The sequence below is a fragment of the Nerophis ophidion genome, linkage group LG14 (genome assembly GCF_033978795.1).
Source record: "Nerophis ophidion isolate RoL-2023_Sa linkage group LG14, RoL_Noph_v1.0, whole genome shotgun sequence".
Lineage (NCBI taxonomy): Eukaryota > Metazoa > Chordata > Actinopteri > Syngnathiformes > Syngnathidae > Nerophis > Nerophis ophidion.
In genome coordinates, this window is record NC_084624.1 from 14,072,139 (window position 1) to 14,085,616 (window position 13,478).

The 13,478-nt window shown below is 44.8% G+C and overlaps 1 protein-coding gene across 1 annotated transcript in view; it reads left to right on the forward strand.

Moving 5' to 3' along the window:
* Positions 1–523: 523 nt before the first annotated feature.
* slc12a3 (solute carrier family 12 member 3) overlaps positions 524–13,478 on the forward strand; it is a 95,965-nt gene continuing 83,010 nt past the window's right edge. The window contains exons 1-2 of the mRNA XM_061921115.1: positions 524–781; positions 10,358–10,486. Coding sequence (XP_061777099.1) covers positions 524–781; positions 10,358–10,486 — 387 coding nt within the window. The remainder of the gene's footprint in view (positions 782–10,357; positions 10,487–13,478) is intronic.

Genomic DNA, 13,478 nt, shown 5'->3' on the forward strand with positions numbered 1-13,478 from the left:
TGAGTAAAGTTAATGAGTTTGAACATCAAACATCTTGTCTTTTTAGTGCATTCAATTGAATATGGGTTGAAAAGGATTTGCAAATCATTGTATTCTTTTTTGTATTTACCTCTAACACAATTTCCCAACTTGAATGGAAACGTGTTTTCTATTTTAAGAAAACACTTACTGATAAATGTCTTTTTTCCTGACAAGTTTGTAGAGTGCGTGGAATTTAAGAATGACCTTGTTTTAAAGAACAGTTTATTCATGTCCTTGACTTGTCCCAGAGGCAACTATTTGCTCTGTGTAATGATGCAGTTTACAACTTACTTCCTAACTAAATATCACTCCGGATATGAATGATTAATACTTTAGATGATGTGATCCAAAATAAGTAATTTGCCTTGTCCTACATGGTTTAGGTACAAGGTTGTAAGTCGAGCATTTTCACTCTTCAATGACCCCGACTCTCCTCCTTCTCGGCTTCATTATAAAAGCAGTAACGTGACCAGGATTCTGTACCATACCAAGACGTTTCCAAATGGAAGTGCCAGTCATCAGCGATTCAGGCGTTCACCTGTCTGACTACAGACCCAGAATCCATTCATCAGTGACTGACGGAGACTACGTGTCCGACTATTATCACTGCTATAATGATGGCAGCCAGGTGACACCAGGAGGGCCTGACTATGCCACCTTGGATGCTCCTCCAAACTATGAGTTCTACGCCAACACGGAAGAGTGCGGACGGAAAAAACGCATCAGGCCGTCTCTCTACCAACTGTCTGTCAACCTTGAGGTGAGGAAAAAGTCTAAACACAGCCATGTTCAATGCCAGCTAATACGTATACAAACCCTGTTTCCAAATGAGCTGGGAAATTGTGTTAGATGTAAATATAAACGAAATAAAATGATTTGCTCCTTCTTTTCAACCCATATTCAGTTGAAATATGCTACAAAGACAACATATTTGATGTTCAAACTCATAATTTTTATATATTTTTTTGGCAAATAATAACTAACTTATAATTTCATGGCTGCAACATGTGCCAAAGTAGTTGGGAAAGGGCATGTTCACCACTGTGTTACATTACCTTTTCTTTTAACAACACTCAATAAACGTTTGGGAACTGAGGAAACTAATTGTTGAAGCTTTGAAAGTGGAGTTCTTTCCCATTCTTGTTTTATGTAGAGCTTCAGTCGTTCAACAGTCCGGAGTCTCCGCTGTCGTATTTTACGCTTCATAATGCGCCACACATTTTCGATAAGACTGCAGGCGGGCCAGGAAAGTACCCGCGCTCCTTTTTTACCAAGCCACGCTGTTGTAACACGTGCTGAATGTGGCTTGGCATTGTCTTGCTGAAATAAGCAGGGGCGTCCATGAAAAAGACGGCGCTTAGATGGCAGCATATGTTGTTCCAAAACCTGTATGTACCTTTCAGCATTAATGGTGCCTTCACAGATGTGTAAGTTACCCATGCCTTGGGCACTAATGCACCCCCATACCATCACAGATGCTGGCTTTTGAACTTTGCGTCGATAACAGTCTGGATAGTTCGCTTCCCCTTTGGTCCGGTTGACACCATGTCGAATATTTCCAAAAACAAATTTGAAATGTGGACTCGTCAGACCACAGAACACTTTTCCACTTTGCATCAGTCCATCTTAGATGATCTCGGGCCCATTTACTGTGGACAAGGATACATATTTAACGGCATTTGCGTTTGCATGGAATCAAGTGCCTACAACTTGTTATCAAGCATTGTGGTGACATTATTTTTGATTAAAAAAAAGAGCATCTCTGCTTTTTCAGTCATCAGTCTTCAACCATCCAAACGGCAGTGTAGTAAACTAGGCTGACTACAAATGGAACATGGAATGGCGCGAAAACTCTTCCAGACTCCGGGAATATGCTTTCCCAGGCCTGCTTGGGTCAGGCTTAATGGCCTTTGGACTGGCGTCAGCCTCTTCTGCTCAACTCTGTGCAAAAGGGGTATGGCTTCATCTGCAGCAATAATGTGGTGCAGAGGAGCAGACTGCAGACCACGTCGTAACAACCTCTCTCATAAACCGCCAGCTGGCAGCTGTGGACGAGAGCATGGTCAGCTGGCTGTTAAAGGGGAACATTATCACAATTTCTGAAGGGTTGAAACCAATAAAAATCCGTTCCCAGTGGCTTATTTTATTTTTCGAAGTTTTTCTCAAATTTTTACCCATCACGAAATATCCCAAAAAACGGCTTCAAAGGGCCTGATTTAACAGTCGTTATATCCACCTGTCCATTATCCTGACCAGACAGAAACAAACATGGCGGATAGCACAGAAAGGTATAGCGATATTAGCTCGGATTCAGACTCGGATTTCAGCGCCGTAAGCGATTCAACAGATTACGCATGTATTGAAACGGATAGTTGGAGTGTTCAGTCAGGTACCGAAAACGAAATTAAAGAAGAAACAGAAGCTTTTGAGCCATATCACGACAGACAGCGGCACGGGAGGAAGCAAGGACGAATTTGGCGATCGCCTTCTAACCAACGATTGGTATGTGTTTGTTTGGCATTAAATGTAAGTGGAGGGAAAGGCTGGATGCAAATATAGCTACAAATGAGACATAATGATGCAATATGTACATACAGCTAGCCTAAATAGCATCTTAGTGTTGATTAGCTTGCAGTCATCTGGTTAGCACACTCCACATAAGTCAATAACACCAACAAAACTCACCTTTGTGATTTCGTTGACTTTATTGTTGGAAATGCATCTGCTTTGAGTGTCGCAGGATATCCACACATCTCTGTCGTAGCATAGCTGTCGTCTGTAAAGTGTGCGGAACAAACAAGGGACTTTCGCATCTTTTGACCACTGGTGCAACTTCAATCCGTCTCTGATCGTGTTGTTACACCCTCCGACAACACACCGACTAGGCATGATGTCTCCAAGGTACCGGAAAACAGTCGAAAAAACGGAAAATAACAGAGCTGATTTGACTTGGTGTGTGTAATGTGTTTGAGAAAATGGCGGGTCGCTTCACGATGTGAAAGGTCATCGCTCCGACAGGCGAACAATTGAAAGGCGTTTAATTTGCCAAATTCACCCTTTTAGAGTTCGGAAATCGGTTAAAAAAACATATGGTCTTTTTTCTGCAACATCAAGGTATATATTGACGCTTACATAGGTCTGGTGATAATGTTCCCCTTTAAACACTTGCCCAGCTGTACAGTGGTGACATCCCTAATCAACGTTTTTATCCAAACGAAAAAGAAGAAGAAGACGTGATTAGTCTATTCCTGTGTTCATCCGATATGTTGAATGTAGCGCTCACTCTCCACACTTGTGCATGGTGCAGACAGGTAGGCTCTTGCTACCCTCGAAAGGTCCGGAAAGGGTTCCTTATCAGTTTTCCAGTACAGAAGTGGTGATGCACGCCGTGAAATGGGTTGCTCCTCGCGGAGAAGGATGGTCCCTGTTCTAAGCCGTCTGATTCGATCTCACTGAGCCGTAGGACAAGCTTCGAATAACGTGTGTGCGTCCCAGCCGAAACCGACATGGTAGAAATGTTGCGGGTGGTACCGCACCGGGGTAAGTGTGGCGCTGTTTGCGGGGGCCCGAAGAACGGGCGGGATTTTCGGGATTTCACGGATAAGGATGGTCTCGCTTCCAAGTTCTAAATTTCAGCCATCTGATTCGCTCTCACTGAGCCGTACGACAAGCTTCGAATAACGCCCGTGCATCCCCACGGAATCCGGCGTAATAGAAATGTCGCGGGTGGTACCGCACCGGGGTAAGTGTGGCGCTGTTTCCGGGGGCCCGAAGAACGTGCGGGATTTTCGGGATTTCACGGATAAGGTTGGTCCCTGTTCCAAGTTCTATATTAGAGCCATCTGATTCGCTCTCACTGAGCCGTACGACAAGCTTCGAATAACGCGCGTGCGTCCCCGTGGAAACCGACGTGGTAGAAATGTCGCGGGTGGTACCGCACCGGGGAAAGTGTGGCGCCGTTTGTGGGGGCCCAAAGAACGGGCTGGATTTTGTTGCTCTGAGAGGTAGATGATCATCTCTGATGGTTCTCCACTACTGCGAGTTTTCTTCTGCTGGACGAGGATCCAGGCTATGGCACCTTCTCTGCTGGCTGGCCTGTAGCTTCAGGTTCTTGGTTTAAGTCATTCTGAGTAACCTCTGTCATCAGACCAAGAAACAGTCTGTGGGTTTTGGTCTTAAGCGCTTCAGAATAATATATGTTTGGAGGCGCCGTTTGCGGGGGCCCGAAGAACGGGCGGGATTTTCGGGATTTCACGAATAAGGTTGGTCTCTGTTCCAAGTTCTATATTTGAGCCATCTGATTCGCTCTCACTGAGCCGTACGGCAAACTTCGAATAATGCGCGTGCGTCCCCGCGGAAACCGACGTGGTAGAAATGTCGCGGGTGGTACCGCACCGGGGAAAGTGTGGCGCTGTTTGCGGGGGCCCGAAGAACGGGCGGGATTTTCGGGATTTCACGGATAAGGTTGGTCTCTGTTCCAAGTTCTATATTTGAGCCAACTGATTCACTCTCACTGAGCCGTACGACAAGCTTCGAATAACGCGCGTGCGTCCCCGCGGAAACCGACGTGGTAGAAATGTCGCGGGTGGTACCGCACCGGGGAAAGTGTGGCGCCGTTTGTGGGGGCCCAAAGAACGGGCGGGATTTTTTGCTCCTCACAGAGAAGGATGGTCTCTGTTCCAAGTTCTAAATTTGAGCCATCTGATTCGCTCTCACTGAGCCGTACGACAAGCTTCGAATAACGCGCGTGCGTCCCCGCGGAAACCGACGTGGTAGAAATGTCGCGGGTGGTATCGCACTGGGGTAAGTGTGGAGCTGTTTGTGGGGCCCCGAAGAACGGGCGGGATTTTCGGGATTTCACGGATAAAGATGGTCTCTGTTCCAAGTTCTAAATATGAGCCATCTGATTCAGTAGCACGTCGTTGTTTCCCTTTTGCTCTCGTTCTCCGTTGCTCTCGTTCTGCCTTCGCCTCCTGTTGGTGTCCGTCTCCTTTCTCCGTCTCTCTCCCCCACATTTCCAGCTGTCACCCCTTTACTGAGTGTGAGAGGATTATTTAATTGCGCCCAGATGGGCGAACCGCACACCTGATCACGATTGCGGCGTCGCTCCCGGCTCATACCGCCTCGCCCCGCCCCGCCTCGCCCCGCCCCGCCTCGCCGCTCGCTCGCCGTCCACGCCTACTCGCTGCCATCTTGGGCTGGCTACGCTGTGCCCTACCTCGCTGTCGGACTGCCGGTTCCGCCTCTCCACAATGGCATAGGCACCCAAAGCCGATTTTAGCTCAAGAAGACCATGAAATATATCGTAGGAGCTACTCCACCTTGTGCCAACCTCTTTTTGTAGTCTTTTGCTGGGCTGGCTGAGTTGTTTCTGTCTGCTCTGAAGTCTTGCATAGGCTAAAGGAGAATGCCCCACAATGCATCTGGCCAGCTGCAGAGTGCCATCCATCGCAAACTTGGTAATCCAGCATCTGTAACACCTTCCCCATGTTACAGGCATTATCCCTCAGAATCAGATGCACCTTGTCGTTTGGAATATGCCACGTTTGGAGCATTTTTGTAAATGCATCTGCTCAAGCTACGGCAGTGTGGGAGCCAGAAAACTCCTGCCCATGCAGAACGGCTTTTTGAGGTTGGAAATTTGAATCATTCCAGCGAACTGTAAGGCTCAACATCACCATAGGACTGACGTCCGAGCTCCATATATCACTCGTGAAGCTTAGAGAGAATGAGACGCCTTCTTTAAGGAGACTTTCCATATGAGATCACACTGCCTGGTGGAGCTCAGGCAGGGCTCCGTCTGTGAAATATTACCTTCCAGGTAGCATGTAGCGCAAACCTGGGCAAATTAAGGCCCGGGGGAACCATGCGGCCCATTAAGCGTTTCAATCTGGCCCGCCGGACATTCCCAAATAATTATTTTTATATCTTTAAGATGGAAAGTGTAGCTGCCATTATGATGTGCGGTGATGTTTATTTTAATGACCGTAAGTCTTCAACTATACTAAGTAGTTCAATGGTTGGAATCCGCACTTTTGCATGATATTTTAGCGACTGGGGCCCAAAAAAATTGCATTATTGGCTTTATTTCAACCAAAAATCTTAGGGTGTGGCGGAACGGTACTTTTCAGAGACGGTATGATATCGAATATGATTCATTAGTATCGCGGTACTATACTAATACCCGTATACCGTACAACCCTACTGGGTACTAAGGTAATCTACGTCAGAGCAGGTCAGATGAGGCACCAAGCAGTGTGGGTGGGGAGCGTTTCCACGGAGTGTTTCCAGAGCCTGAAATGCGGGTGTCAGGGACAGACACGGAAGATTTTTACAAGAAAGTTCTAAAGCCCAATGATTTATCAGATATCAGATATTTTTTGTTTTTTTATCCTTTGCGTTTATATTTCACTGTGTTTGTTGCATTTTTGTTGCATTTGGCTTGATTGTAAAATATGTTGATTGAAAGGAGGTGGGACATTCATATGTTCTCAATGTTCAGGGTTTTATCGTTCATAGAAGAATGAAAAACTCCATTCCGTTTTTAAGGCAGTCTGTCATAACATTTTTAGCATTCAATCAGACATTTTTGTGAGGTTTTGTATCAGTTTTCGTAAAAATAGATATACCAGCCCCCAGACACATTTCTTTCTCCAAATTTGGCCCCCCGAGTCAAAAGAATTGCTCAGGTCTGATGTAGCCGATTCCCGTCCAGGTAGCACGTAGCGGGGCTGTAAATGAGAGAGAAGTAGGCGAAACCCGGTGTTTTCCACCTCTGGCTGGTCATCTAATCTGATGAATTCCATAATTTAGTAATTCCATAACTTTGAAATTTGCTTAGCCTTCTGGCATTGGCTGAGTTAGCTTTCTTTTAGCATTAGCTGTTCTCAATGTTCAGGGTTTTGTCGTTCATAGAAAAATTAAAAACTCCATTCCGTTTTTAAGGCAGTCTGTCATAACACTTTTAGCATTCAATCAGACATTTTTGTGAGGTTTTGCCCAGGTCTGATGTAGCAGATTCCCGTCCAAGTAGCACGTAGCAGGGCTTTAAATGAAAGAGAAGTCGGCGAAAACCCGGTGTCTTCCACCTCTGGCTGGTTATCTCATCCGATGATTTCCATAATTTAGTAATTCCATAATTTTGAAATGTGCTTAGCCTTCTGGCACTGGCTGAGTTAGCTTCCTTTTAGCATTAGCTGCTCCCACCGTCTTCTTTTCATTCTCTGCTGTGAGCATACTTGCCAACCCTCCCGATTTTCCCGGGAGACTCCAGGATTTCAGTGCCCCTCCCGAAAACCTCCAGGGGCAATCATTCTCCCGAATTTCTCCCGATTTCCACCCGGACAACAATATTGGGGGCGTGCCTAAAAGGCACTGCCTTTAGCGACTATTATATATGTCTCCGTTATCCATAAGTTTATCTATAACCCATTAAGTTGGCACTATTCCTCCACGTGTGTTTATTCCAGCCGGCACGTTAATACACTGACACACAACATCCGGATTCCCATTATGCATTGCTTCAAAACAACGGCAAGTAGTAATGTCCAAAAACATAACAGGAGACAAAGCAGAAGAACGGAGAAGAGACATGGCGACGAAGTAAGAAGAAGAAGTACGCTTGCCCAGTTCCAAAATGATTGGAAAAAATAATTTCAGTTTATCTAGGACAGCTCGAAAGGGAAAGGGTATGCTGCCTGAAAATTTTGTAGATCAGACTTCTCCATTGAACACGGTGGCCGAACGGATATACTCATTCATGACCGGATTATATATATATAAGAAATACTTGAAAATATATACGCCCCCCGCTACCTCCATTCACCTCAACACCCCTCCCCCAACTCCGAAGTTGGAGGTCTCAAGGTTGGCAAGTATGGCTGTGATCCTCGAGAGTTCAACATACACCGAAAAATGTCAGCTCTGCAAATATATCAATATCTCTACCCCCACGAGATGTGTTCTAGTGGCATGTGTTGCAGGATGCAAACTTAGCGCTCAGAGATCACAAAAAACTTGCAGACCACGAATAGGATTGTTTTGAATTGCCACCGCCACATGGCAGGGGCGATACGACCCTGCTGGCAGACTGCGACGTATCAGCCAGAGTCCAGCGTTCTTTTTTTAGTATTTGGGCGCGATTAATCGGAATTTGCGATCACATGCTTTTTTTGGTACTGACAAAGGGTTTTTGCACACAGCTTTTGGAAGACAAGTAGTCATCAAGTTTGCCAAAAAACAGATTACCTGACACTTAGCAATCATTTGAAAACTGTTGGGTGTCATGATCTGTGGTCCGGATCATGTTTTTGTTATGTTCTGTTAGTTTTGGACTCTTTTAGTTCCTGTTTGACACCTGAGGTTTTTTTTAAATTACAATGGCTACTTATGATTTTCTACCTGCCTCTGGTGTTCGGGACACGCACCTGCTTCTAATCAGAGGATTATTTAAGCCAGTGAGTCAGTCGGTCTGGCATCATTAGTTGTCCCATGCCACAGTTACGCTAGTTCTTTGCCTCATGCCTGGACTAGGGAAGTCTTGTTTATGTCATGCCACAGTTTCATAAGTTCTCTATGTCCATAGCCGATGCTAAGTGTTAACTTTTGGCTTCAAGTCTGATTAACGTGTTGTACCTTTGCCTTGTTTTTTTCGTTTTTTGTACCCATTTATGTTTTGAGAAATAAATATTTTCCTACCTGCACGCCTTGTCCGGAATAGTCCATTTGCATCCTGGGAGAACAAACCTCGCAGCAAGCTGCGACTCCCCCCACCTTGACATTGGGCTCAAGAATGCAGAAACAGAGAGGACAGCATCTCAGTCAAATTGCGCACATTTTTGCGATTAAGATTTAGTTTTTGGCCAACATTGAATCCATTCCCGATTCCAATAACGCGTAAATCTCAGATTTCTTTACTTCCGTGAACTTTGAAACCGGAAATGGGCCGGTAAAAAATTGTTTGCTAATCCGCTGTGTCTTTTTTCATGCTTTGAGGCGGCAAATGAATCTGAAAGTGTGTGTCATAATTACGACGTTCAACTGGATAACTGGGGCGGCATAGCTTGGTTGGTAGAGTGGCCGTGCCAGCAACTTGAGGGTTGCAGGTTCGATTCCCGCTTGTGCCATCCTAGTCACTGCCATTGTGTCCTTGGGCAAGACACTTTACCCACCTGCTCCCAGTGCCACCCACACTGGTTTAAATGTAACTTAGATATTGGGTGTCACTATGTAAAGCGCTTTGAATCACTTGAGAAAAACGCTATATAAATATAATTCACTTCACTTCACAAATGTTAGAATAATCATGTATATACATATATTATCACAAAACTTTAGTATGGTTAAAGTCCGCTGCTATAGTTATTAGCTGTTGTGCTCAAGTTAGACTTTTGTATCTGTGCAAGGACAAAACTTATTTTCGGAGGGGTGGCCTCAGCCACAGATGTTATCGTTGTTTTAGGCCGCTAACAGCCAAGGACTTCAAGGACCTCAACACGGATAAGACGACAGCACGCAGACGATGCAGAGACAAGGCGAATCACAAAGCCCCAAGCACATTCCGTTACATATTAATAATAATAATAATAATAATGGATCAGATTTATATAGCACTTTTCTATTGTTAGATACTCAAAGCGCTCATAGAGAAGTGGGAACCCATCATTCATTCACACCTGGTGGTGGTAAGCTACATCTGTAGCCACAGCTGCCCTGGGGTAGACTGACGGAAGCGTGGCTGCCAGTTTGCGCCTATGGCCCCTTCGACCACCACCAATCATTCATTCATCATTCATTCACCAGTGTGAGCGGCACCGGGGGCAAAGGGTGAAGTGTCCTGCCCAAGGACACAACGGCAGCGATTTGGATGTCAATAGGTCGGAAGCGAACCTGCAACCCTCGGGTTTCTGGCACGGCCGCTCTACCCACTACGCCATGCCGCCCCTCAAATTGTGCGTCCTGGACCTGCTTTACATAATATATGCGACCACTTCTTTCAGAGGCGGCCTCAATGATGTTGACTGTGGAACTCCTGAATAAATAGAGGGACGTGGGAGCTGAACCTTAGAGCGTAGGGCGGGACTGTGACTAAGTGTGCAACTCCATGCGTTCTCCTCAGGAGCTAAATTGAACTCTGTGTCTACATGGCTCCTTGCTTCTTGTGTGATTAATAGATGTCATCAGTGTTTGAACCTGACAATAAAAAACTACCGATAGTCCAGGATTTTAACAGACTTCTTCGACAGACCCCATTAGGAACCAGTACCAACAACAAAGGGCACTTGGTTTACATTGCTACTCACAGTGCTAAAAACAATGGTTGCGCCTTATCGTGCAGGACAAATCCAGACCTCCGATGTACGAAGAGACCACAAGTGGACGCATGGAAGGTGACGACTGTCAGGAAGAGGAGCAAACGAAGCAGCTTGCTCAACCAATAAGATTCGGCTGGGTTCAGGGAGTCATGGTGGGTAGAACACTCTCATTGACATGTTTGTTTGTTCACATTGAAATGTGTCTTTGGATTTGATGTTGCAGGAACTTTAAGCACGGCTATTCTTGTCTGTAATGTCTCAATTTGTTTAAAGTCAGATGATATTGGCTATAACACAGAAGACATGAGTAATAGCCTTCATTTTAAAGATAAAAACACCTTTACATACACTAAATACAATGTGTTTCTTCATGTCTGAAATCATATCAGACTAAACTTGTTTGTTTTAGGACAAGGGGACATTTTATTTTTCAGACAATATGATTTACCCGAGCGGCTCGGAGACACCGAAAGTACCAAGCGGTAGAAAATACATTAGAAAGGACAGATTTTTAAAAAATCGTTATCTAAAAAATAATAAAGATTTTTTCTTAAAATATAGCCAACAATGCAATTTTTATGGTCCCCTGTATTCAGAAAAGTATCCAAATAATATTGGTTTCAGGACAACACTAGTCGCTAAAATATCATGCAAAAGTGCAGATTGGTCGAACCCTTCTGTCAACACTACGACTATGGTGTGGATTGTTTTCCTCGGCGGATCCCGAGGCCTGGGAATGCCTCGGGATCCCCCGGGAAGAGCTAGATGAAGTGGCTGGGGAGAGGGAAGTCTGGGCTTCCCTGCTTAGGCTGCTACCCCCGCGACCCAACCTCGGATAAGCGGAAGAAGATGGATGGATGGATGGATGTTTTCCTGAGGTGCGAAGCGACTGGATCGGACATGGCATGAGAGTAATGAAATCTTAGGGTTAGGGTTGGGGTTAGGGTTGGGTTAGCCCCAACCCTAACCCCAACCCTAACCCCCTAACCCTAATAACTCTAATCCCCTAACCTTAACCCTAACCCTTCATTTTAACACTGAAAAGTACTACAGAAACAAAGGGTATAAACAAAAACTCGCACAAAGGCAGAACCATGGACATAAAACCGAACTTGCAAACTATGGCATGAATAAAGAAAAGTTACTTGGAACGAGAAAAGGGCATGAAAAAGAGCAGCATGGATCATCAGCGTGAATAACAAGAGTGTATAGAGGGTGATGTTGCCAGGCTGACTGCCTGGCAACTGTAGGCTTAAACAGTGATGTGGTGATTGACAACAGGTGCGTGAGTCCAAATGAATCAGGTGCGTGACATGAGGATAGGTGAAAACTAATGGGTTGTCATGAAAAAAACAGTACCTGACAAACTCCAAAAACCAAACAGAACATAGCCAAACTAAACATGATCACCAGGACATGACAGAGCCCCTCCCGTAAGGACAGATCCCAGATGACCCAAAAAACCCAACAAAAACAAGATCAAGAGTAATGGGATGGCGGGAGGGGGACATGGCGGTGGGTCGCCAGAACACGTATCCCCAAATCTACCGAGGCCTAGTCAGGTGGCGGCGACGTGTATAACGCCGCTGTACCTGACAAGGTGGGCGACCCGGGAAGGGCCACATCCGTGGCCGACGAGGAGGTCGTCGCACTTTGCGTGACGGACGACCAAGATTGCGTGGGCGTGATCATCGTGGCAGGCATGGAATTTGTGCACGTCCTCGTCGTGAATGGTGGCAAAACTTGGTGTGGTGGGTCTTGTTTTTTCGTTTTTTGTACCCTTTTGAGTTTTGAGGAATAAATATGTTCCTACCTGCACGCCTTGTCCGTTTGCATCCTGGGAGAACAAACCTCGCAGCAAGCTGCGAAGCCTCCCCTGCCTTGACATTGGGCTCAAGAATGCAGGCATTCAAATTCAAATACTCAGTATAGTTGAAGACTTACGGTCATTAGAAATTAGAAAAACATTATAATGGCAGCTACATTTTACATCTTAAAGTTATAAAAATAATTATTTGGAAATGTCCAGTGGGCCAGATAGAAAAGCTTAAGGGGCCGCCTTAAATTGCCCAAAAATCAGACAGAGAATGTTCTATTGCTCTGGTTGAAATCAGAAGTTTGTGCAAGTGGACGCAATACTACCAAAATAGAGTTGTGGCGATACAATATGATATCAACTATGATATCATTAAAAAAAAACAGTATGCGATTAATGGCCTTGCGTGTAAAATGTTTGATGTAATCTGCAGTCCAAGCAGTGTTTTCATTTTTTTTTTCAATCCTGTGCTTTTTGATGTTAAAGTTAGACTTAGACAAACGTTATTTATCCACAGGATCAATCTGAGAAAATGTAAAATAAAATCTATTCAATGTCTTAAATTGACTCAGCTTATCTTTAATGCTTCTAAAGAGCTTATTGGCATTTTTGCAAATATCATTCCATTATATACCGTATTTTTCGGAGTATAAGTCGCTCCGGAGTATAAGTCGCACCTACCGAAAATGCATAAGTAGGAAAAAAACATATATAAATCGCACGGTTTTCTGGACATCTTTTTGCTGAATCTTTTGCAATTCGTTCAATTAATAATGGAGAAGTCAAAGTAGAAAGATGGAATTGGGAAGCTTTAGCCTTTAGCCACACAAACACACGGTGATTCCTTGTTTAAAATTCGCAGATGTGAAGCTTTACTATGGATAAGAGCGGTCAAGCGAACATGGATCCCGATCACTTGTCAACCGGCAGGTTTCGGTGAGAAAATTGTGGTAAAAAGTCGCCTCTTACCGGAGATCAGCTGAGCTTGCGCCGTCCATGCAGCTGCCGTCGACTTCCCTCAGAGACTGGCGTCAAGACACGCGTGGACACACCCCTCCGACTATCAGGTACTATTTAATCTCACTAAAACACTAGCAACACAATAGAAAGATAAGGTATTTCCCAGAATTATCCTGGTAAATGTGTCTAAAAACATTAAAAAAAAGTTTCCTAAAAAATTTAATTTTTGCCTCTTTGAGCTGTAATTTGACCCCCGTAAAATGCTTCAAAACTCACCAATCTCGACATCACACCAAGACTGGTGAAAATTGTGATTTAATAAAAAAACAAACCCCAAAACTCAAAATAGCGCTCTAACTCCCCCTAGG